The 25,922-nt window shown below is 46.6% G+C and overlaps 2 protein-coding genes across 3 annotated transcripts; one reads left to right on the top strand and one right to left on the bottom strand.

The window, feature by feature from the left end:
* Nucleotides 1-10: 10 nt before the first annotated feature.
* LOC125986817 (relaxin-3 receptor 1-like) lies at nucleotides 11-2,993 on the bottom strand. Its single transcript, XM_049750722.2, has 2 exons — nucleotides 2,912-2,993; nucleotides 11-2,140 (listed from the first exon to the last, which is right to left on the bottom strand). The coding sequence occupies exon 2, from the start codon at nucleotides 2,101-2,103 to the stop codon at nucleotides 895-897; it is 1,209 nt and encodes a 402-aa protein (XP_049606679.1). The 5' UTR covers nucleotides 2,104-2,140; nucleotides 2,912-2,993; the 3' UTR covers nucleotides 11-894.
* On the top strand, nucleotides 2,937-13,199 carry LOC125986812 (zinc finger protein 516). Of its 2 annotated transcripts, XM_049750716.2 has the most exons (6): nucleotides 2,937-3,068; nucleotides 4,393-4,598; nucleotides 9,682-10,987; nucleotides 11,252-12,319; nucleotides 12,392-12,456; nucleotides 12,560-13,199. In XM_049750716.2, the coding sequence occupies exons 3-6, from the start codon at nucleotides 9,814-9,816 to the stop codon at nucleotides 12,587-12,589; spliced, it is 2,337 nt and encodes a 778-aa protein (XP_049606673.1). In that variant the 5' UTR covers nucleotides 2,937-3,068; nucleotides 4,393-4,598; nucleotides 9,682-9,813; the 3' UTR covers nucleotides 12,590-13,199. The 2 variants fall into 2 exon arrangements, with proteins under 2 accessions (XP_049606673.1, XP_049606671.1); XM_049750714.2 differs by lacking the exon at nucleotides 2,937-3,068 and having other exon boundaries at nucleotides 4,301-4,598.
* The last annotated feature ends 12,723 nt before the right edge of the window (nucleotides 13,200-25,922 follow it).

Here is a 25,922-nt window from a genome sequence, read left to right as displayed (position 1 = left end):
AATATGAGAATGACAAAGTGTCTCCTATGTATTTAATCATTTGTACTGTTTACCGCTTTACAGTGACTGACGTTAAACAGCCCGTGCAGTTATTAAATGGCCAAGTGTGGACAAAGGGTGAGTATTTTTATTTTTAGTGTTAATATTTAACAATATCCACTGCTATCAATGTAAGTATGGTGTGTAGATGCCCAGAAGAGGAAAGGGAGAGGAACAACACTACCACCATGTGGCATTTGAGAGTACAAAAGGCTTTGCATCTAAACCCTGCTTTAATATAGGACTGTACACTCATAACTTGAATCTTAATAGGAGCAAGGAACAGAGAAGGTGTGCTAAAATCCAAAAATGCACAAGTAGCAATTGTTGTAAAGGTGTCAAAGTGGAGGTCCTGGAGGCCCGCTATCTTGCAGGTTGTGGATGTTTCCTTCATGGTCCGGATTGTGGTTTAACATCTTGGACGGGCTCAAATGGAAGATTTACACGGAGTGTAGTTGCGGCTGGTTGGGATAAGATTGCACATATCCTTGATGCCAATAGGGAAATGATGGTGTATTGGAATCTGAAGATGTGAAATTGTGTCTCTACAAAGTGGAGAGCTCAGTCGGTCGGGGGTGTCGCGTGTGGCCCCGGGTCCGATTGGCTCGTTTGGCTGCTTGGGCATGTCGCTCAAGGGGATGGCCATCTGGGCCGCTTGTTGCAGTTTTGGCGGATGAGGCATCGGGCGGGCGCAACTTGTAGATAATGTTGTACAGGGCCTGAGCTGAATCAGAACCAAGAGCATCAGAACTGCAAGGCCGACGTGTCGCAAGCACTCGTTCACATGTTGCAGACTTCCTCTCATCCGGGGGATTTGAATTTGAAGGTTCCGCTTGAAGGTCTCCAATTGTATGATTACAAAGTGGAGACCACCGTCGGGAGCGTCGAGAGGGGCGCGTATCGCCTGGAGTCCGATTGGCTTGTCTGACTGGGCATGTCGCTCAAGGGGATGGCCATCTGGGCCGCTTGCTGCGAGCCCTCGTCGGCGTTGACTGCGTAAGGCATCTTGGACATGACGGCCAGGTTCAACTTGAAGAAGATGTTATGCAGGGCCGCTCTGTACTCCTTGCGCACCAGGCAGTAGATGACCGGGTTGAAGCAGCTACTGGTGAAGGCCAAACAGTTAGCCAGCGGGAAGAAGTAGGTCTGCGCTCCGTAGAAGGAGGGGCTGATGTCGACCACGTCCAGCTGGATCAGGACGCTCCACAGCGTCAGGACGTTGTACGGGAACCAGCAGGCGCAGAAGGACAGCACCACCACCGCCACCGACTTGGAGATGTCAGCCTTCCGCCGGCAGTTGCCACCCTTCAGCTTGTGGCGGCAGAGGAAGCGCAGCAGGAGCAGGTACGACAGGATGATGGTGGCGTACGGGAGCAGGAACCCAAGAACCACACGAAGGAGCTGGTTTATCCCCAACCATGCGGTGCCGTCGGGGAAGAGGAGAAGGCACGCCGTGTCGTTGCCGCTTCCCACGCGACGCAGGTCGGCGAACACGGCCCGGGGCGTGGCCACCACCAGGGCCGCCGCCCAGATGAGAACCGTGACCGCCGGGGAGGTGCAGCGCTCGCCGCACACCGAGGCCCTGGGCTTGAGCGCGGCGGCCACGTAGCAGTAGCGCATCAAGCTCATGGCGGTGAGGAAGAAACAGCTGGCAAACACGTTGAGGCCCGTGAGCAGGGACACGGCTTTGCACATCGCCACGCCGAAGGGCCAGCTGTAGTCCAGCGCCACGTCCATCGCCCAGAAGGGCAACGCCAGGGAGAACAGGAGGTGCGCCAGAGCCAGGTTGAAGACAAAAAAGTTGATGGTGCCCGTGGTGATGGTGCGCGTGGAATAGAGGAGGAACAACACCAGCAGGTTGCCCACCACGCCGGCCGTGGCCACCGCAAAGTAGACCCCCGAGATGAGGGTCCGCAACCACGGTGAGCCGTCCCCGGCCAGCTCCAGCCCGCCGCTGTAGGAGCTGTTGTTATGCGGCAGCAAGTGCGAGGAGTTGCACGATGCGTCGCAGCCATTCAGGAAGTTTCGGAAAAACTCCATCCTCTTGCTGTCGCTGTCGGACATGTTCCGGATTCCGGGCGTCCACCTGCGAGATGAGTCGCTGCGTGAAAGGAAAGAGGAAATGATGATTGTGTAATGGGCGCTGCGCTTTTATGAGCAAATAAGTGGATTAGCCAGATAAACAAATTACACCTAAGTGTTAGCCGCAGAGTTTGCTAATCCGTTTTCCTCTCCAAAGAAGACAATTTCTCTCATCGGACGAGTTAATTGACAACCGTGAGGGATGTAGAAACAGTCACATCGTTATCATATTTTTTAGTAGCATTGGATTTGAAGAACAATATTGCATATTGTAGTCAATGTTTCTATGAAAACAAATAAGTCAGGAGTGTAGAAAGACACGAGCGTCTTCTTCCGAATACATCGAGCATGAGAAGTTAATGCAGCAATTGACTCGCTACGCCTGTCCAAAAACAATTACATGGGTCTTTTATTTGTTGTTATTACAAAAGTTGATGAGGTTGCAGCCTCTGCCAAGAGTCCCATCAAGGAATGGGAAATGAAAAGAGAAAGTCTTTAATGCAACTTTCGAATCCAAGGCCTAAATTAAAAGAGACAACACAGCTCAACAGAAATGCTAAACTCTATTATGTAAAGAAATGTTTGAAAACACTAGCTAAAACAAAAAAGAGGAAACCAATTACTCCTTGACAGTCAGAATAATAAAATATAGCTTGAAGAATAATGTAGTCCAAAGAGGCATGAACAAGGCATTTTAAAGAATTCGTATCAGCACCACTTGTAAAAAACAGATAATGCTCACCAATGTAAATTATAAGCAATTTCACGTGCTATTGAAAGAAAAACTCACCGACTGATCCAGATTTTGTTTTTTGTCTTTCCCCCTCAACAAGTGTTGTGCTGCAGCTCCCAACGTGGAAGTTATCTTGGAGGCGGTGGACCAGAACAATGCGATTATCACCACATTGATGCTCCACCCCATCCTCTTCCTCACTGGAAATGACCTGGTATGGACAATGCACTCACTATTGGGATGGAACAGAAATTTTAGTTACAGGTGCGTGTCAAAAAAATTGAATATTTTAGGAATTGAGATGATCTTTTTTTTTTTTTTTTTTTTTTTGATCAAAGACATCCCCATCAGCCCGGCAACACACTTTCAAATATTTATTTTTAGCAATACAGTAATGTATTATTTTTATTATTGAATATAAATGATGTATTTGAGTATTACAAAATGAAATTTCAATTTTAGTACAAGGCAATCTGTCATTTTCTATTGATGGGGTTAGCTGGGGTGGTCGCAATGAGTCATCATTACCAGTCGTTGATAGTGGAAACAACATCAGCGCCGGTGAACGACCAAATGAGATTAGGCGGCAACAGGCGGAAGAAGATGCAAGGAGTGAATGGCAAATTGATGAATGGCACCTTGTCAGTAAAACAAAAACAAAGTCATTTTCATAAAGTACACGCTGCAAGCCACCTTTCAACTGCTACATTTTAATCCCTCAATTGTTGCTCTAAATGTACATCAGTTAGTATTGATTCCAAAATGGATTTAGTGCAATCTGGAGAGAACACACCATAATGTCAACGTTGCTGTGTAAATCTATGAAGAAATAGACGTTGATGTTAATTATATCAATAAAATAAGCCAAATTGTTTGACAGAACTATAGGTTAAAGTTCTTAATTGCATAGCTTTATTTTTTTTTTACATGTCATGTCACGTACACGTCTATTACAACTAAAATCGGAATCATAACGGCGCCATCTACTGGATGCAATAGTAATGTCGTGGTGTTGAATGTAGGTGTCAGAAAAATGTCACATATATTTTACGCCTCTTGTCATCATCATTACTATTGATAGACTAAAAATAGTCACAATTGACAAATTGATATCGTTTTTTTGCCCCTGTTGTCACTATTGTAATTCTTTTAAATCACAACCACGCCATCTGCTGGACTTCTTTATACTGTTAAATCTGTAGTGACATCACGTACTTTAAGGGTTCAATTTTTAATAACGTTTTGAATCATGTTTTCGAATGGAAGGTGTGTTGTCTCTTAAAAAAAAAAAAGTCATCAATGAGTTTGTACTGTTTGTCTTGGTTGACCGGTCTCCGTGTAAAACAAGTAGAATAAAAAGTAAGGAGCCCCTTTGATAGCTTCTATTCAAAGCCCCACCGGCCCCGTCTACTTCCTGGTGGGGTTGTCACGCACGGGCGCGCATGCATGCACACACTAAATCAGCCACCAGGCGGAGATGCGCATCCTCTCCTGTTATTAACGTTAATAACGTTATCTCTCGCGTCACTCCTCCCCAGGAACGAGACGGCACCCGCTTCTCCGCACCAGCACCAGCAACACCACCACCGCTGGCTTCGAGGGACCGTGTCCGGCCGGCCGGCTCAGGTGCACCCACCCCGGCCGTGATTTCGACGGCGACAAAGTTGCGAGAGCAGCAAGTATGTGTGTCGCCATTGTGAACGAGTAGTGATGGGATTCCTCCGCCTTCAGCCCTCGGAGAGAGGTAAGAACACTTGAGTGCGACTCCACTTTGGAGTTCGTGCTTGTCACTTTTTTTTTTTTTTTTTTTTGGTCTTGCAATGTCCCGGGACAGCTAGCTTCCCCCACCATCCTCCTTGTCCCATTCTGTCCTCCTGACTTGCACCACTGTTTTATTATTTCGCCTCGTCCATCTTCATTTTCTCAACAAAGTTGGCTGCCGTTGTGGCGGATCAGTGCTGGATTAACGGCCATTCCTCGTCTCCCCACCTCCCTCCCTCTATTTCCTTTGCATCTCTTTTTAACGTGTGCATGAAAGTCAAATGTATACGTTGCGCAATGTATCATGTTGCGCGATTGTTTTGTGGAAAGCCAGCAATGATGTGTCGTTGCTTGTTGTTTCCGCAGGCTTGCGTGGGGGCGGGCTGGGGGGGGGCTTTTAAATAGGGATTAGCGAGCAGTACAGGAGGGCCATCAAAATGTGTCATTATTAGGCCTGGGAAGCATATAAAATGATTTCACCCCCTCCCCAAAAAAATTGGTAGTTGTTAAATGGAAAACATAGTTGGAAGTCCTCATGGACTTGGATCATTACAGATGTTTTTCGAGCCTTTTGAGAGTAGGAGCAGGCATAATCCTTTGAGCAGTGTGGGATTGTTGATTCATGTTTTTAAGGAAGCCAAATGGAGCTGTATGTTTGTGCTACATTAATGCATACCTTCTGTCCTCTAGGCAATATCAGTAAAAAAAAAAGACAAATATTTAAATTAGTGCGCCCTGAAGCTCTGCGGGTATAATACACGACGGATAGCAGAGATAGAGAAAACAAAGTAACATAGAAGCAAACACGATGACAACAACCAGGACATGGTGATCCTGTGATATAATAATAATAATAATAAAGTCAATCATCAAAGCACACGGCGACCAAAATGTTCATAGGCGGCTGAAAGCAGGTGCAACAAAGTCAAAGTCAAAGTCAGCTTTATTGTCAATTTCTCCACATGCCAAAGACACACAAAGAAACCGAAATTTCGTTCCCCCTCTCCCACGGTGACAAGACATGGCTCACAACAGACAAACAAGTATAACAAGCCAGTGCAGGTGCTGCTGTTTTGGTTAGCAGTGTTTTAGCAATTGACAATCTATGAAGTGAGCTAATTACAGATGTATTTGATGATCTTATTGTTATCGTCGCAGTTAATGTATTTTCGATTGTTGTGCAAAACAAGGCCTACATTCCACTTCCTCCTTTTTTTTCCATCCTCATCCGCGGCGCTCCTCTTCCCGCCCCACCCCGCCGTATGTGGCCAACCCAACATGTGGGGAGGTAATCCCAGCTATTAGGGTAATCTCCTCAGCATGACGATCAATAGAGGAGGGTGCGCGCCATCTACCAGACGAGAGAGAGAGGGAGAGGTTGGGGTAGGGGGGGCAAATTTGGGCTAAAGAAAAATGATTAAATCATGGAGATTGGGTCAGGGGGTTGGGGTGCGGACAGGCGATGGGGGGGATGGGTACTGACTGAGCAGACAGGACAACATATTTGTTAACTGGGCTTCTCATGGCTCTACTTAATTTCCCTCATTGGATTGAAGAATCCATCCATCTATTTGCCATCCATCGATCATGTTATCCGCTGGTCCCAGATAGTCCCGAAGGACCAAATGAGAGGCCTAAAAATAGCTCATCTGCTTTGAACTTGTACTTCTATATTCAAAAAGAATGTTCATAGTTGTTTGAATGTGGAGGTGCATTGTTATGTGGAAATCAATCTGTTTTTCAAAGGCAGGACATCCAGATGGAAGGTGGCGGCGCCGAGTAAGACATCCGCCGATCCCTTCTTCAGTTCAACCCCATCGAGGGCCGAGACGAGATTGGATGAGCGCGCGAGGGAATCGGGTTACTATAGCGCCATTCTACTCGTAGCAGCGGGGCGGTGTAAAAGATGCAGTAGCCCCGACGGGGAAACCTAATCCAAACCCTGCCGCCAGCTGTCATTCTCGTGCTCCGCCGCAGGGCAAAATGGCGAAGCACGTATCGCCTTACCTTCATCGCCACGTTCATTACCTTGATCGCGCCTTGCGGAAAAGACATTTTTACACAGGTTGGCGTTTTAGGAGTTGAGCTACTAGCTATGACCGCTCTAGTGCCAAGCTACGCTAGGCGTCGTCGTGCCTCAGGTTGTTCAGTGAGTCAGGATGGGCATTGGGAACAATGTTAGATCTTGGCTCCACCCATTTCTATACTCGTATGTTATCGTTTGCATCATTTTGTGATTATGTCCATCTTTGGTCGGGGCCTTGAAAGGGGAAAACCCAAGTGGCAACAGAGCGCCACCGAGAGAAACGGTGGCGGCGAGTCGACGCTGACCTTGCCGCGATAATCTAATCCCCCGTTGAGAGTGCTTTTTTTAGAGAGCAAGTTAATGCTGGCAGATTATACACCAGTGTCTACCACACCAGCCAATCCACGCTAAAAAGTCCACACGGTCAAAAGTTAGCCTGGGAACACTAACTATGACCCCAAAACAAAATGAGGTGAAATAGTCAAGTATTTGTCTTTTGTTTGACGGTATTGGACTTTGCTGGCAGGCTTTGGAAGTGATGATAAAAGGCCACTCACGAAGCAGCTTGCCCCAGTGCCGTGAAGAGTAATAATCCCTGCCTGTGTATGTTGTGTAACCGCACCCTGGGTTGGACAAGGCGGCGGGCAAGAAGGGAGGGGAGGGCGGGGAAAAAAACGCTCCCAAGTGGGACTGCGGAGCCGGCGGCCGTCTAATCTCTTAGGTAGATGAGGCTGTTTGCCCACACCGGCTTCATTGTGGCTAAGTCGCTCGAGGAAACAGCTGAGCTGACTGATGTGTGGGCCTGCCGAGGCTTTTTTGACATGATAGAAAATGACAATGTATTTTGAGTATATGGACAAAACAAGTGTATTTGCACTTACAAGACAGTGTTTAGCATCAACATTATTGTTGTCAACTGTAAGTGTATGGAATGAATTGCAGATGCCAGGGCAATTGGACGGACGGAAGGTTGATTTTATTTTTTAGCAGACAGGATTTTTGGTCAGCTTAGTGAGCATGGCTGCGGACACAAGCATAAGGACAGTCATGTGCTCGCTCTCCGGTCAGCGGTAGCTTTGGCACAGGTCTACTGCAGCTTGTTGGGAATATTTGGATGACCTCATCGCCAAATCAATTGATCTAGCTCTGCTATCATATGTGGTTACACTAGGGAAAAAAAAAAAACACTTCTAAAAATAGCCGCAATAGTCATTTTGGATGCCTTGCAAAAATCATGTTTGGCGATGAGGCGATTTGCCGTCCGTCCTTGGCAGGAAATTACGCTCACGGTTTCGGTGCGGCACGCACGCACGCACGCACAGCGGCCGTAGCTATTTTCATGCAAGAGCACACGCACGCGCACGTCCACACATGAGAGCACACGGCGGGAGTTTGTGCTGAGCTGGTTGTGGGACGTCAGGATGAATCAATGCAGGGACAGCTGACTGGACATGCCTATTCATGGGCCAAAGAAAAGGGAGAGAAAAGAGGCGCGAGGCATTCTAAAAGATATGAGCCAGGGAGGCGGGGGCATTACTTGAAACACCTCCAAAGGCGGCCGGCACTACTAGGGCAAGTGATGAGAGGGAAACAAGAGCGGAGGAAAAATAAGATCTACATTTATCATGCCTAAATAGCAAAGTGGACTTTTAATCTGTAGAGCTTCGGATGGATAAAAAACTAAAGAGTTCAGCGAAAGGTCATGAATGACAGACAACTTGAACAGTATTTGGATGCTCCATTGTTGTGTCGGATTGAGTTTGCCAATTTCATGTTGACCATCCTTTGACGTGACACTTAGGGCGTTTTCCGCTTTGCTTCGACAAAGGCTCTTAGTGCTGCGGTGGCGAAGCCCCCCCCCACTCAGACCGATGGCCCGTTTATTCCCATCTGTTGACTTCATCCCCATTGTGTTTTAAACTTAACCCTCTAATTGCCAGCCTCCACTTTCTGGGAGGACAGCGTGGCACATTAGCCCTACGCTAATCTGACTGCATCTACAAACAGCTGCCACGTCCGGACGCGATTCCATTTCGCACCCGTTTTCAGGACAGATGTCGCCGTGATAAAGTGACGGCCAAGCGGCAACTCATGGAAAAATCACGCCAGTCGAGTGTGGAGGAAGGCCGCTCGGCCGGCCGGCCGGTCGGTTGTTGTCGCGATGACACGCGGGCCGCGGCCTCCCTTGCTGGAACAAAGACCCCAACCCACCCCCAACCCCCTTGACCTAGGCGGCGGGGGCCCAGACGTGAAGCGATGTGACAGTTCTGGTGCGGCCGACACAATAGCAGGTTTTCCTTTTTACTGCCCGGATGGTGACGGGACCGCGTAGTAGTATACGTTGTGTGGCAGAAACAAAAAAGTGTGTGTTTGGCCCGGTCACATGTCGGTCCCCCGCTCAGAACAGGCACCATTGTGCGCCGGCCCGAGCACGTGTCCCGGAGCTACTTAGAGCTTATTTTCCAGCAAGTTTGAAAAGACTACACAAAAAGCCGTCATTAAACAGCCGCGTTTAACAAGCTGCCGCCACCGCCGTCGCCGCCAAACAAGACGGTCATGTCAGCACTTAGCTGCGACACAAGTGTGCGTTTCTTTCTATGCGAGGCAAAGTTAGGACATAATGGATTATTGATCGTGAATTAGAGTGCGCTGACCCCGAGGGCCCATCCTCATTGGCCCAGGAATGAATACGTCTCTTCATGCTTGGCCTCACACTCTCAATTTGGACAGAGGCCGGCCGGCGCTCTAATACATGCAGACAGCCGCCTCTCTGCCGGTGAGGGACAAAGGTTATACAAGAGTGCTCTGAAATTGTCCTAAATCGGTTGTCGGTGGCAAGCTTGTGCTTATTTTGCCCTCGTTTGTTTGGCCGTGTGCTTACAGCGAAACTGAGCGGAACTGGTGGTTTCTTGACAGCGCTCGTGAGGCCATGACTTACAGAATGAACAGTGGAAGTGATAGTTAGAAAAATGGGGAAAACCTTGTACTAAATGAAGAATTTTGCAGTGCAGCTGTAAAAAAGAAAAATGTTGTCTTTTAGGTTGACTCGTGTCTCGGCGAAGAGCGGCCGGCCCATTCGAAAGCAGCCATGCTTTGTCCGACGACCTAGCAGCCGTGCGGAAGCGACCTTGTCGGCAAAGTCATAGCGGCGTCGCCGGAGGAAGTCTGATCGATGGAGGCCAAAGCGAGGAGGCAGGATGAAGCGCCACCAAAAGACTCTGAGACGGAGGAAGACGGCGCTTCGGGGCACGCCTGCGGCGTTTGCGGCCGCAGCTTCCCGCTCCTCAGCTCGCTGTCGCAGCACATGAGGCGGCACACCCGCGAGAAGCCGTACAAATGCCCCTACTGCGACCACCGGACGGCGCAGAAGGGAACCCTCAAGGCGCATGTCCGGAGCCACAAGCTGGGCCTGTTAGGCTTGGGCGAGCGGCAGGAGGAAGCCGTAATAGCGGACACTCTGGAGATGGTGAAGAAGAAAGGGAGCAAGAAAAGAGAGAAAGACTTTGAGGCGGATGGATGGGACGCGGGGCCCTTTTACTGCAGCATCTGCGGCGAAGACTTCCTCCAGGCGCCGCTCCTCAAGTCGCACATGAAGCGGCACCGGGCCGGCCAGGACCACGGCTGTCGCATTTGCGGGCGCCGCTTCCGCCAGGCGTGGTTCCTGCAGAGCCACATGCGCATCCACCGGGTCAAAGCGCAGCTGCGGGGCGGTAAAGAGGATGAGCCGCCCGCCACCATCAACGGCGTGCCCCAAGACAGCGCCGCGTTGGCCAACGACGAGTGCCTCTACGAGCTGTGCGGTAACTGCGGACACTTTTTTGCCGACTGCGATACCTTGCGCGCGCACGAAAGGTTACACAGACTCAGTCACAGTGCGCGGCAAGATCCGGAAGCCTCACAGCTGACGCAGAACCGTTTTCTGGAAAGCCTCCACCTGGCCCGCGTCGCACCAATAGAAGCCCAGGCGGAGAGAAATCCAGGCCGGAGAATACCTGAGTTGGATCCGGTGTGCAGCTACCAGGCTTGGCAGTTAGCCACAAGGGGGCGACCGGCAGAATTAGCCGAGCGGTGTCTCGGCTGGGAAGAGGGACTCGCCGAGGCGGCGTACGACGCGGTCAAGAGCGAATACGCCCCCGGCAAGTCGGAAAAGAAGAGAAAAGCCATGGACGTGGCCGCTTCCAGCGCCAAAAAGAAAAAGGGCGACGTGGGCCCGGAGCAAGCGGATGAGGCCGCCTGGGACAAGAAGAGCTTGCAGAAAGACCGCATCTTGCTCAACGGACTCGGGCGCGCCTTTTACGAGGCCATGCAACACAGAGCCAGCAAAGACAAGACTCAGGAGCAAGAAGGTAATTGATCTGAAAGTTAAACGCAGGTATTTGTGAGGATAAGAGGGATAGATGGAGGGATGGGCTAAGGAGCCCTCTTGTGGAGTCTAGTAGAATTACATGATGCAGCTTCCAATTGTAGTTAGTATTGGGTGAAAATGTATAATGAAGTCCTTGTTTGTTTTTCAAATAGTTTAGCCTTCATTTTGAAATGGCAGCAAATGTACTTTTCACTTTGCCCTTCTCTTTTGATTAGCTTATCATTTAAATGCTCCTGCCCCCCAGATGCAAAGCCCCTGTCGCGTGAGCACTGTGACTTCCACGCTGCGGACGCCGCCGCCGCCTCGCTTCTCACGTCTCACGCGCGGCACCAGGACGCAGCGGCGAGCCAAAATCTTAGCAAAGGCTCCAGGTATGTGGACTACCTCAGGAAAAGAAGCGCGCAGCTTTGTCAGCCGTATTGGAACCCCTACCCCGGTTTGCCTGGAGAGTTGAGCATCAAATCGGAGAAGTTGAACGACGGCGAGGCCAAAACGGGCAGCGATGTTTGCACTCTTCTGAATTTGTCAACACCGGCGGACACTAAATGCACGGAACCGGCGCAAAACGAAGCGCTGCCGAGGCATCGGTGTCCGTATTGTTCCCACGCCACCTGTTACCCCGAGGTGCTGTGGATCCATCAGCGGGTGTCGCACAGGGTGGGCAACGCAAGCTCTGCGGCCCCCAAGTGGGCACCGTACTCTAACGGCGCCCGGGGTCCAAAGGGCTCACGGTGGAGACGAACGGGACCTCCGCCGTTCCTGGAAGGGAAAGACTGCCCGATGTTGCCCACGCCCAGAAGCGGGCGCACGCAAGCGCCAGCTGGCAGCGGCACCAAGCAGGCGCCCGCTAAGAGCCAATCGGACGCGGGGTCCAAAGCTCAGGGAAAGGACGCGAAAACCCCGGATTCACGTGGGAGGGCCAAGTCCGAGCAGAAGCGTTCAGCGGACGGCGTGGGCAAAGCGAGCTCGTCCGGGAGAACGGCGGCGGTGGCACACTTTCCAAAGGAGGGCTTGGGCTTCATGTTGAGTCACGGCGGGACGTCGTCCAAGTCTGACGGGCAGCACCCCGAGAGGGTCCCTTGCCCGAGGGCCAAAGTGGCCGAAGACGTTTGGGCCGCCGTGAGCATGCAGGGGCACCGGGCCTACTTTGAGCCGTTACTTTACGCTCAGGCCAAAAGCAACATTGCCGCAGCAGCCACGGACAGGCCCGCGGAGTTTGACGCGACCAGTCTACTGAAGAGCTACGGTCCTCACGAGTTGGCGGCTCTTTACCAGCACTGGGGCTTTGTGGACCCCAGGGTGGACCCGCGGGGTGAGTGGCCCTTTCACAGGAGCTTCCACAACACCTCAGAATTCTCCTAAACCCCTCTTTGTGTCTTTGCAGCCATGTTGCGGCTCAACGGACATTTTGTAAATGAGGTCCATTCCTCGTCAGATGCTTCCAAGCAAGTAAGTTAGTGTTGCCCTGCTCTAACATGCTTCATTGTTAGAATAGAAAGTGAGTGGCGAGAAGAAGCAGAAGTTTATTCCCAAAGTGTTGCTGTTCCCACAGGTGAACGGGCGCTCCACTTCTGCCTCATAACGGAACGCCCATCGCCACCGTGACTTCATGACCCAAAACGATTAATTCTTGTATGCAATGTAAACCTGTGGAATCTTCAGGACTGGTGTCATTGCGTGGACGGACACCAGTATAGATTAGAAAGGGGAGAAATCCAACATAAGTCGTGATCAAAATGATGTTACCAGTTTGGGCATCACTATCATTTTGTTCTTGTCTTTGATCATGATGGAAGAAACGGAAACGTCTGAACGGGACACAGAAAAAGAGTACATGATGTAAACGGAGGGATTGAATCCGTCAGAAGTAGCTTATTGTCAGCAGGAGAAGTTCATGTCCAAAGACTTGACCATCATCTCATTCCAGTTAATGTCTTTGTGTTTAAAGAGTCATGTAGCGTCTTTCTACTTGTAGTTTTGTATGTAGTATGTCTCCATAGGAAATGTGTTCGTACCAAAACAACAAGCCATCCAATATATGGGCAGGAGGGAGGCTGACTGAGTTTGCTATTATTATTATTATTATTTTGAAGTAATTTGTACAAGATAGTTTAAGAGTTAATTCCAAGTGAAATTAGGTACTTGATAGTATTTGTAGTTTGACTAAAGAGAATAAAAAGCTTCTTAAGTGATGTCAAGTCTGTTTTGAGTCCAAGTGGAATTGAGCAGCAGTCTTCATATGGACGGACGGACCCACGCTGATGTGGAGTGTGGCTTTGCAAACATGCTCAATAAGATACCTGGTGTACTTCTCGCATCAGTGCGCACAAGTGCAGTTGAGGGATGGCAACGGCAGCAAGTACTTGTCACGTCGCGGTTGTTGTTGTTTTCTGAGCAGGTTTGGGTGACAGCGTCACTTAGCTGGTCTCCAGAAGCCAGAGATCAGTAGAAGATAAAGTGCCGTTGGAGCTTTATGCGCCAAGAGTCCACCATGTCAGCAAGCGGGGTTTATTGGAGTGACAGCTGTCTACATGTGTGGACATTGGATCAACTTGAAACCTGCACAGATAGGTAAGTGGTTGAATGAATCAATAAATAAATAAATCAATAATATACATACAATTAGTGTCATATTAGAAAAAGTATTTTATTTTGCATTACTGTCTGGAATGAATAGTGATCTTAGTAAAATGAAAGAGATTTTTCCAAATGACCAGAAGATGGCAAGATAGATAGATAGATAGATAGATAGATAGATAGATAGATAGATAGATAGATAGATAGATAGATAGATAGTTTTAAATATGTTATATTGTATAGTTTTATCGTTCCTGGTTGTTGTTCTTTATTTTTGATTGTGTATTTATATAACCTTGTTTTAACCTTGTGATCAAAGTGCCAAGTATCTCACTAGATATCTGATTTCACAGATATGACACACGGCAATCTGTGTGAGATCAGATATCACGGAGGCACAATGAGGAGTAAATATCCCCCACTTCTCAGGTTGCCTTGTAGAATAAATAAAGCACAAACCAAAGGTGTTGTTGGTATGCGGTTCTGCTCTGGTCCTGATGAGCAGCTTCACCAATTGATCCGTGTTGCAGGAACCAGGTCCTTTGGCCCCACTTAGTGGACAAAAGCAGGAAGAAATACACATGTTGATTTTTTTTTTTTTTTTTTTTTTTCTTCAAATATTTGTATGGGTACGCTGTCGCCGTCCTCAGGTCAGTTAGTGAAATGCCGTCGGTGACAACTTCGAGTCAATGAGTGAACTGCCTTCCTTCCGTCCTTCCTTCCTTCCTTCCTTCCTTCCTTCCTTCCTTCCTTCCTTCCTTCCTTCCTTCCTTCCCCCCGTGCATCAACGGATCAGTCAGCGAACGTGTTGCGGCTCCTTGTGTGAATGAACGTGAGCCAGAATGTAGATAAACGATTTGCCAAGGAAAGAAAGAACCACACACTAAAACACCGCAAGCTTGTATGCACGTTTTCTCCAAGCTAACGGCTAACGTTATTGCATGAAAGGATGCGCCGTTATGCTGAAACGCGGAGATTATGCTTCTCTTTGGGTAATCTTGATTTGAACAATTAAAGTCCTAATGAACGTGAGCAGCGGGGGGGGGGGCCCCATTTCAACCCCTTACTCTGAGTGCCAAGCAGGGAAGAAATGGGTACCATTGTTATAATGGTCACTGGTATGACCCGGCCGGGGTTTGAACCCCCGACCTCCCATTCTCAGGGCGGACACTCTCCTCTTAGGCCACTGAGCTGGTAAGCATTGTAGTATAGTGGCGTAACACTTATAGTAGTTTTTAAATAACGTGTATGCATCGATACGCCTCAATATTGTTATCCAATATATCTACTGCAATTTCACATTAGATCACATAACCTAAGTACGTGCAGTTTTCGGTCGAAACTCCTTCCATTTCTCTGCAGTTTATGATTGGAATACTATGCAAAATACCATTAAATTCACTCTCATCGCATCATTTACAGTTTTCAAACAAAATTTGCAACAAGATATTGTATAGTTGAACGTTCCTGGTTGTTCTTTATTTTTGATTGTGTAGTTATATAACCTTGTTTTATGTATTTATTTTTTAGCACTCCATCCCCCACCCCCCTCCAAGTGCCATTGTTCTTTGGGTCAGGCCGCAGTTGTAAATAAGAACTAGGTTAAATAAAGGTTAAATAAAAAATGGCTGGTTTAAAATTTACTTTTGTTATTATTTTAATAAACATTTATGTTAAAACTTGTCTGGTGTTTTATTCCTTTTTATTTTTTTGGGCACGAAAACATAAAAATCTGACATTTGGTTAACTGCTTTATATGACAATATGTGTACCTCATGGACATTTCAATAGGTATTGCACAATAAAAGCTCATTTATGTATATTTTCACACCTGGGATCGAACCAGCAAGAGCCCATGTGATCAACCAGTTGGCTGTTTCGACCAGGCAGCGTATGGTCGTCTGCACTCTTTTGTACTAGTGATGTGCATTCCAGTTCTTAAGTGAACTGAATCTTTAGAATCGCTTCACTCAAAAGATTTGTTGAAAAGAATCGTTCACCAAATCGTTCGTGACTTTAATACCTTGTGAGCTGCTCCATAAAACCATACATATTCCAGCTGATATTAGCGAGGGTTCCACAGTGTAGTGGTTAGTGCGCTGAGCTCTCACCCCAGTAACACAGGTTCGAATCTCAGTGGGATATAAAAGTTTTATCATAGAGAATTTGCCACAGTGGCTCATGAGCTGGTCCATAAAACCATACATGTTCCAGGTAATGTAAGCGAAGGTTCCATAGTGTAGTGGTTAGTGCGCTGAGCTCTCACCCAAGCAACCTGGGTTCGAATCTCAGTGGGACCTAAGAATTTTGTCATAGAAAATTTGCCACAGTGGCTCATGAGCTGCTCCATAAAACCATACATGTTCCAGGTAATGCAAGCGAAGGTTCCATAGTGTAGTGGGTAGTGCGCTGAGCTCTCACCCAAGCAACCTGGGTTCGAATCTCAGTGGGACCTAAGAATTTTGTCATAGAAAATTTGCCACAGTGGCTCATGAGCTGCTCCATAAAACCATACATGTTCCAGGTAATGCAAGCGAAGGTTCCATAGTGTAGTGGTTAGTGCGCTGAGCTCTCACCCAAGCAACCTGGGTTCGAATCTCAGTGGGACCTAAGAATTTTGTCATAGAAAATTTGCCACAGTGGCTCATGAGCTGATCCATAAAACCATACATGTTCCAGGTGATGCAAGCGAAGGTTCCATAGTGTAGTGGTTAGTGCGCTGAGTTCTCACCCCAGCAACCTGGGTTCGAATCTCAGTGGGACCTAAGATTTTGTCATAGAGAATTTGCCACAGTGGCTCATGAGCTGGTCCATAAAACCATACATGTTCCAGGTAATGCAAGCGAAGGTTCCATAGTGTAGTGGTTAGTGCGCTGAGCTCTCACCCAAGCAACCTGGGTTCGAATCTCAGTGGGACCTAAGAATTTTGTCATAGAAAATTTGCCACAGTGGCTCATGAGCTGCTCCATAAAACCATACATGTTCCAGGTAATGCAAGCGAAGGTTCCATAGTGTAGTGGTTAGTGCGCTGAGCTCTCACCCAAGCAACCTGGGTTCGAATCTCAGTGGGACCTAAGAATTTTGTCATAGAAAATTTGCCACAGTGGCTCATGAGCTGATCCATAAAACCATACATGTTCCAGGTGATGCAAGCGAAGGTTCCATAGTGTAGTGGTTAGTGCGCTGAGTTCTCACCCCAGCAACCTGGGTTCGAATCTCAGTGGGACCTAAGAATTTTGTCATAGAAAATTTGCCACAGTGGCTCATGAGCTGCTCCATAAAACCATACATGTTCCAGGCAATGTAAGCGAAGGTTCCATAGTGTAGTGGTTAGTGCGCTGAGCTCTCACCCCAGCAACCTGGGTTCGAATCTCAGTGGGACCTAAGAATTTTGTCATAGAAAATTTGCAACACAGTTGCTCGTGAGCTGATCCATAAAACCATACATATTCCAGCTAATGTAAGCGAAGGTTCCATAGTGTAGTGGTTAGTGCGCTGAGCTCTCACCCCAGCAGCCTGGGTTCGAATCTCAGTGGGACCTAAGGATTTTGTCATAGAAAATTTGCAACACAGTTGCTCGTGAGCTGATCCATAAAACCATACATATTCCAGCTAATGTAAGCGAAGGTTCCATAGTGTAGTGGTTAGTGCGCTGAGCTCTCACCCCAGCAGCCTGGGTTCGAATCTCAGTGGGACCTAAGAATTTTGTCATAGAAAATTTGCAACACAGTTGCTCGTGAGCTGATCCATAAAACCATACATATTCCAGCTAATGTAAGCGAAGGTTCCATAGTGTAGTGGTTAGTGCGCCGAGCTCTCACCCCAGCAACCTGGGTTCGAATCTCAGTGGGACCATAGAAAATTTGCAACACCGTTAGGGTTAGAGCTAGGGTTAGGGTTAGAGCTAGGGTTAGGGTTAGGGTTAGAGTTAGAGCTAGGGTTAGGGTTAGAGCTAGGGTTAGAGCTAGGGCTAGGGTTAGGGTTAGAGCTAGGGTTAGGGTTAGGGTTAGAGCTAGGGTTAGGGTTAGGGTTAGAGCTAGGGTTAGGGTTAGAGCTAGGGTTAGAGCTAGGGTTAGGGTTAGAGCTAGGGTTAGAGTTAGAGTTAGGGTTAGGGTTAGGGTTAGAGCTAGGGTTAGGGTTAGAGCTAGGGTTAGGGTTAGAGTTAGGGTTAGGGTTAGGGTTAGAGCTAGGGTTAGAGTTAGGGTTAGAGTTAGGGTTAGGGTTAGGGTTAGAGCTAGGGTTAGGGTTAGGGTTAGAGCTAGGGTTAGAGCTAGGGTTAGAGCTAGGGTTAGAGCTAGAGCTAGGGTTAGGGTTAGAGTTAGGGTTAGGGTTAGGGTTAGAGTTAGGGTTAGGGTTAGGGTTAGAGCTAGGGTTAGGGTTAGAGCTAGGGTTAGGGTTAGGGTTAGAGTTAGGGTTAGAGTTAGGGTTAGAGTTAGGGTTAGGGTTAGGGTTAGGGTTAGAGTTAGGGTTAGAGTTAGGGTTAGAGCTAGGGTTAGGGTTAGGGTTAGGGTTAGGGTTAGGGTTAGGGTTAGGGTTAGAGTTAGGGTTAGAGCTAGGGTTAGGGTTAGGGTTAGGGTTAGGGTTAGGGTTAGCGTTAGGGTTAGAGTTAGGGTTAGGGTTAGGGTTAGAGCTAGGGTTAGGGTTAGAGCTAGGGTTAGGGTTAGGGTTAGGGTTAGAGTTAGGGTTAGGGTTAGAGTTAGGGTTAGGGTTAGAGTTAGGGTTAGAGTTAGGGTTAGAGTTAGGGTTAGAGTTAGGGTTAGAGCTAGGGTTAGGGTTAGGGTTAGAGTTAGGGTTAGAGCTAGGGTTAGGGTTAGAGTTAGGGTTAGAGCTAGGGTTAGGGTTAGAGCTAGGGTTAGGGTTAGGGTTAGGGTTAGGGTTAGGGTTAGGGTTAGAGTTAGGGTTAGAGTTAGGGTTAGGGTTAGAGTTAGGGTTAGAGTTAGGGTTAGGGTTAGGGTTAGAGCTAGGGTTAGGGTTAGGGTTAGAGCTAGGGTTAGAGCTAGGGTTAGAGCTAGAGCTAGGGTTAGGGTTAGAGCTAGGGTTAGGGTTAGAGCTAGGGTTAGGGTTAGGGTTAGAGCTAGGGTTAGGGTTAGGGTTAGAGTTAGGGTTAGGGTTAGGGTTAGAGTTAGGGTTAGGGTTAGGGTTAGGGTTAGAGTTAGGGTTAGGGTTAGGGTTAGAGCTAGGGTTAGGGTTAGAGCTAGGGTTAGGGTTAGGGTTAGAGTTAGGGTTAGGGTTAGGGTTAGAGTTAGGGTTAGGGTTAGGGTTAGGGTTAGGGTTAGAGTTAGGGTTAGAGTTAGGGTTAGAGCTAGGGTTAGGGTTAGGGTTAGGGTTAGGGTTAGGGTTAGAGTTAGGGTTAGAGCTAGGGTTAGGGTTAGGGTTAGAGTTAGGGTTAGAGCTAGGGTTAGGGTTAGAGCTAGGGTTAGGGTTAGGGTTAGAGTTAGAGTTAGGGTTAGGGTTAGGGTTAGGGTTAGCGTTAGGGTTAGAGTTAGGGTTAGAGCTAGGGTTAGGGTTAGAGCTAGGGTTAGGGTTAGAGCTAGGGTTAGGGTTAGGGTTAGGGTTAGAGTTAGGGTTAGGGTTAGAGTTAGGGTTAGGGTTAGAGTTAGGGTTAGAGTTAGGGTTAGGGTTAGGGTTAGAGTTAGGGTTAGAGTTAGGGTTAGAGCTAGGGTTAGGGTTAGGGTTAGGGTTAGAGTTAGGGTTAGAGCTAGGGTTAGGGTTAGGGTTAGAGTTAGGGTTAGAGCTAGGGTTAGGGTTAGAGCTAGGGTTAGGGTTAGGGTTAGAGTTAGAGTTAGGGTTAGGGTTAGGGTTAGGGTTAGCGTTAGGGTTAGAGTTAGGGTTAGAGCTAGGGTTAGGGTTAGAGCTAGGGTTAGGGTTAGAGCTAGGGTTAGGGTTAGGGTTAGGGTTAGAGTTAGGGTTAGGGTTAGAGTTAGGGTTAGGGTTAGAGTTAGGGTTAGAGTTAGGGTTAGGGTTAGGGTTAGAGTTAGGGTTAGAGTTAGGGTTAGAGCTAGGGTTAGGGTTAGGGTTAGGGTTAGAGTTAGGGTTAGAGCTAGGGTTAGGGTTAGAGCTAGGGTTAGAGTTAGGGTTAGAGCTAGGGTTAGGGTTAGAGCTAGGGTTAGGGTTAGAGCTAGGGTTAGGGTTAGAGCTAGGGTTAGGGTTAGAGCTAGGGTTAGGGTTAGAGCTAGAGCTAGGGTTAGGGTTAGGGTTAGAGCTAGGGTTAGAGCTAGTCTGTTTTCCGTAGATTGTTTTGTTACCCGTAGTTTATTTTCTGTTTTCCATAGTTTGTTTTGTGCTTCCCGTAGTTTGTTTTGTGCATCCCGTAGTTTGTTTTGTTACCGTAGTTTATTTTCTGTTTTCCGTAGTTTGTTTTGTGCTTTCCGTAGTTTGTTTTCTGTTTTCCGTAGTTTGTTTTGTGCATCCCGTAGTTTATTTTCTGTTTTCCGTAGTTTGTTTTGTGCTTTCCGTAGTTTGTTTTCTGTTTTCCGTAGTTTGTTTTGTTACCCGTAGTTTATTTTCTGTTTTCCGTAGTTTATTTTCTGTTTTCCGTAGTTTGTTTTGTGCATCCCGTAGTTTGTTTTGTTACCCGTAGTTTATTTTCTGTTTTCCGTAGTTTATTTTCTGTTTTCCGTAGTTTGTTTTGTTACCGTAGTTTATTTTCTGTTTTCCGTAGTTTGTTTTGTTACCGTAGTTTATTTTCTGTTTTCCGTAGTTTGTTTTGTGCTTTCCGTAGTTTGTTTTCTGTTTTCCGTAGTTTGTTTTGTTACCCGTAGTTTATTTTCTGTTTTCCGTAGTTTATTTTCTGTTTTCCGTAGTTTGTTTTGTGCATCCCGTAGTTTGTTTTGTTACCCGTAGTTTATTTTCTGTTTTCCGTAGTTTATTTTCTGTTTTCCGTAGTTTGTTTTGTGCATCCCGTAGTTTGTTTTGTTACCCGTAGTTTATTTTCTGTTTTCCGTAGTTTATTTTCTGTTTTCCGTAGTTTGTTTTGTGCATCCCGTAGTTTGTTTTGTTACCCGTAGTTTATTTTCTGTTTTCCGTAGTTTATTTTCTGTTTTCCGTAGTTTGTTTTGTGCATCCCGTAGTTTATTTTGTTACCCGTAGTTTATATTCTGTTTTCCGTAGTTTGTTTTGTGCTTTCCGTAGTTTGTTTTCTGTTTTCCGTAGTTTGTAAAGAAAACAAACTACGGAAAACAGAAAATAAACTACGGTAACAAAACAAACTACGGAAAACAGAAAATAAACTACGGAAAACAGAAAATAAACTACGGGATGCACGAAACAAACTACGGAAAACAAAAAACAAACTACGGAAAACAGAAAATAAACTACGGGTAAAAAAACAAACTACGGGATGCACAAAACAAACTACGGAAAACAGAAAATAAACTACGGAAAACAGAAAATAAACTACGGGTAACAAAACAAACTACGGAAAACAGAAAACAAACTACGGAAAGCACAAAACAAACTACGGAAAACAGAAAATAAACTACGGTAACAAAACAAACTACGGAAAACAGAAAACAAACTACGGAAAGCACAAAACAAACTACGGAAAACAGAAAATAAACTACGGTAACAAAACAAACTACGGAAAACAGAAAACAAACTACGGAAAGCACAAAACAAACTACGGAAAACAGAAAATAAACTACGGTAACAAAACAAACTACGGAAAACAGAAAACAAACTACGGAAAGCACAAAACAAACTACGGAAAACAGAAAATAAACTACGGTAACAAAACAAACTACGGAAAACAGAAAATAAACTACGGTAACAAAACAAACTACGGAAAACAGAAAATAAACTACGGAAAACAGAAAATAAACTACGGGATGCACGAAACAAACTACGGAAAACAAAAAACAAACTACGGAAAACAGAAAATAAACTACGGGTAAAAAAACAAACTACGGGATGCACAAAACAAACTACGGAAAACAGAAAATAAACTACGGAAAACAGAAAATAAACTACGGGTAACAAAACAAACTACGGAAAACAGAAAACAAACTACGGAAAGCACAAAACAAACTACGGAAAACAGAAAATAAACTACGGTAACAAAACAAACTACGGAAAACAGAAAACAAACTACGGAAAGCACAAAACAAACTACGGAAAACAGAAAATAAACTACGGTAACAAAACAAACTACGGAAAACAGAAAATAAACTACGGTAACAAAACAAACTACGGAAAACAGAAAATAAACTACGGGATGCACAAAACAAACTACGGAAAACAGAAAATAAACTACGGAAAGCACAAAACAAACTACGGAAAACAGAAAATAAACTACGGAAAGCACAAAACAAACTACGGAAAACAGAAAATAAACTACGGGATGCACAAAACAAACTACGGAAAACAGAAAATAAACTACGGAAAGCACAAAACAAACTACGGAAAACAGAAAATAAACTACGGTAACAAAACAAACTACGGGATGCACAAAACAAACTACGGGAAGCACAAAACAAACTATGGAAAACAGAAAATAAACTACGGGTAACAAAACAATCTACGGAAAACAGACTAGCTCTAACCCTAGCTCTAACCCTAACCCTAACCCTAGCTCTAGCTCTAACCCTAACCCTAGCTCTAACCCTAACCCTAGCTCTAACCCTAACCCTAGCTCTAACCCTAACCCTAGCTCTAACCCTAACCCTAGCTCTAACCCTAACTCTAACCCTAGCTCTAACCCTAACCCTAGCTCTAACCCTAACTCTAACCCTAACCCTAACCCTAACCCTAGCTCTAACCCTAACTCTAACCCTAACTCTAACCCTAACCCTAACCCTAACTCTAACCCTAACTCTAACCCTAACCCTAACTCTAACCCTAACCCTAACTCTAACCCTAACCCTAACCCTAGCTCTAACCCTAACCCTAGCTCTAACCCTAACTCTAACCCTAACCCTAACCCTAGCTCTAACCCTAACTCTAACCCTAACCCTAACCCTAACCCTAGCTCTAACCCTAACTCTAACCCTAACTCTAACCCTAACCCTAACCCTAACTCTAACCCTAACTCTAACCCTAACCCTAACTCTAACCCTAACCCTAACTCTAACCCTAACCCTAACCCTAACCCTAGCTCTAACCCTAACCCTAGCTCTAACCCTAACCCTAGCTCTAACCCTAACTCTAACCCTAACGCTAACCCTAACCCTAACCCTAACCCTAACTCTAACTCTAACCCTAACCCTAACCCTAGCTCTAACCCTAACCCTAGCTCTAACCCTAACTCTAACCCTAACCCTAACCCTAGCTCTAACCCTAACTCTAACCCTAACCCTAACCCTAACCCTAACCCTAACCCTAGCTCTAACCCTAACTCTAACCCTAACTCTAACCCTAACCCTAACCCTAACCCTAACCCTAACTCTAACCCTAACCCTAACCCTAACTCTAACCCTAACCCTAACCCTAGCTCTAACCCTAACCCTAGCTCTAACCCTAACCCTAACCCTAACTCTAACCCTAACCCTAACCCTAACCCTAACTCTAACCCTAACCCTAACCCTAACTCTAACCCTAACCCTAACCCTAGCTCTAACCCTAACCCTAACCCTAGCTCTAACCCTAACCCTAGCTCTAACCCTAACCCTAGCTCTAGCTCTAACCCTAGCTCTAACCCTAGCTCTAACCCTAACCCTAACCCTAGCTCTAACCCTAACCCTAACCCTAACTCTAACCCTAACTCTAACCCTAACCCTAACTCTAACCCTAACTCTAACCCTAACCCTAACCCTAACCCTAACCCTAACCCTAGCTCTAACCCTAACCCTAGCTCTAACCCTAACTCTAACCCTAACCCTAGCTCTAACCCTAACTCTAACCCTAACCCTAACCCTAGCTCTAACCCTAACTCTAACCCTAACTCTAACCCTAACCCTAACCCTAACTCTAACCCTAACTCTAACCCTAACCCTAACTCTAACCCTAACCCTAACTCTAACCCTAACCCTAACCCTAACCCTAGCTCTAACCCTAACCCTAGCTCTAACCCTAACCCTAACCCTAACTCTAACCCTAACGCTAACCCTAACCCTAACCCTAACCCTAACCCTAACTCTAACTCTAACCCTAACCCTAACCCTAACCCTAGCTCTAACCCTAACTCTAACCCTAACCCTAACCCTAACCCTAACCCTAACCCTAACCCTAACCCTAACCCTAGCTCTAACCCTAACTCTAACCCTAACTCTAACCCTAACCCTAACCCTAACCCTAACTCTAACCCTAACTCTAACCCTAACCCTAACCCTAACTCTAACCCTAACCCTAACCCTAGCTCTAACCCTAACCCTAGCTCTAACCCTAACCCTAACCCTAACTCTAACCCTAACCCTAACCCTAACTCTAACCCTAACCCTAACCCTAGCTCTAACCCTAACCCTAGCTCTAGCTCTAACCCTAGCTCTAACCCTAGCTCTAACCCTAACCCTAGCTCTAACCCTAACCCTAACCCTAACTCTAACCCTAACCCTAACCCTAACCCTAACCCTAACCCTAGCTCTAACCCTAACCCTAACCCTAACCCTAGCTCTAACCCTAACCCTAGCTCTAACCCTAACCCTAACCCTAACTCTAACTCTAACCCTAGCTCTAACCCTAACCCTAGCTCTAACCCTAGCTCTAACCCTAACCCTAGCTCTAACCCTAACCCTAACCCTAGCTCTAACCCTAACCCTAACCCTAGCTCTAACCCTAACCCTAGCCCTAGCTCTAACCCTAACCCTAGCTCTAACCCTAACCCTAGCTCTAACTCTAACCCTAACCCTAACCCTAGCTCTAACCCTAACCCTAGCTCTAACCCTAACGGTGTTGCAAATTTTCTATGGTCCCACTGAGATTCGAACCCAGGTTGCTGGGGTGAGAGCTCGGCGCACTAACCACTACACTATGGAACCTTCGCTTACATTAGCTGGAATATGTATGGTTTTATGGATCAGCTCACGAGCAACTGTGTTGCAAATTTTCTATGACAAAATTCTTAGGTCCCACTGAGATTCGAACCCAGGCTGCTGGGGTGAGAGCTCAGCGCACTAACCACTACACTATGGAACCTTCGCTTACATTAGCTGGAATATGTATGGTTTTATGGATCAGCTCACGAGCAACTGTGTTGCAAATTTTCTATGACAAAATCCTTAGGTCCCACTGAGATTCGAACCCAGGCTGCTGGGGTGAGAGCTCAGCGCACTAACCACTACACTATGGAACCTTCGCTTACATTAGCTGGAATATGTATGGTTTTATGGATCAGCTCACGAGCAACTGTGTTGCAAATTTTCTATGACAAAATTCTTAGGTCCCACTGAGATTCGAACCCAGGTTGCTGGGGTGAGAGCTCAGCGCACTAACCACTACACTATGGAACCTTCGCTTACATTGCCTGGAACATGTATGGTTTTATGGAGCAGCTCATGAGCCACTGTGGCAAATTTTCTATGACAAAATTCTTAGGTCCCACTGAGATTCGAACCCAGGTTGCTGGGGTGAGAACTCAGCGCACTAACCACTACACTATGGAACCTTCGCTTGCATCACCTGGAACATGTATGGTTTTATGGATCAGCTCATGAGCCACTGTGGCAAATTTTCTATGACAAAATTCTTAGGTCCCACTGAGATTCGAACCCAGGTTGCTTGGGTGAGAGCTCAGCGCACTAACCACTACACTATGGAACCTTCGCTTGCATTACCTGGAACATGTATGGTTTTATGGAGCAGCTCATGAGCCACTGTGGCAAATTTTCTATGACAAAATTCTTAGGTCCCACTGAGATTCGAACCCAGGTTGCTTGGGTGAGAGCTCAGCGCACTAACCACTACACTATGGAACCTTCGCTTGCATTACCTGGAACATGTATGGTTTTATGGACCAGCTCATGAGCCACTGTGGCAAATTCTCTATGACAAAATCTTAGGTCCCACTGAGATTCGAACCCAGGTTGCTGGGGTGAGAACTCAGCGCACTAACCACTACACTATGGAACCTTCGCTTGCATCACCTGGAACATGTATGGTTTTATGGATCAGCTCATGAGCCACTGTGGCAAATTTTCTATGACAAAATTCTTAGGTCCCACTGAGATTCGAACCCAGGTTGCTTGGGTGAGAGCTCAGCGCACTAACCACTACACTATGGAACCTTCGCTTGCATTACCTGGAACATGTATGGTTTTATGGAGCAGCTCATGAGCCACTGTGGCAAATTTTCTATGACAAAATTCTTAGGTCCCACTGAGATTCGAACCCAGGTTGCTTGGGTGAGAGCTCAGCGCACTACCCACTACACTATGGAACCTTCGCTTGCATTACCTGGAACATGTATG

This window comes from Syngnathus scovelli, chromosome 19 (genome assembly GCF_024217435.2).
Source record: "Syngnathus scovelli strain Florida chromosome 19, RoL_Ssco_1.2, whole genome shotgun sequence".
Lineage (NCBI taxonomy): Eukaryota > Metazoa > Chordata > Actinopteri > Syngnathiformes > Syngnathidae > Syngnathus > Syngnathus scovelli.
Note: the sequence above shows the minus strand (reverse complement) of the source record. Positions and strands in the feature narration are given on the sequence as shown.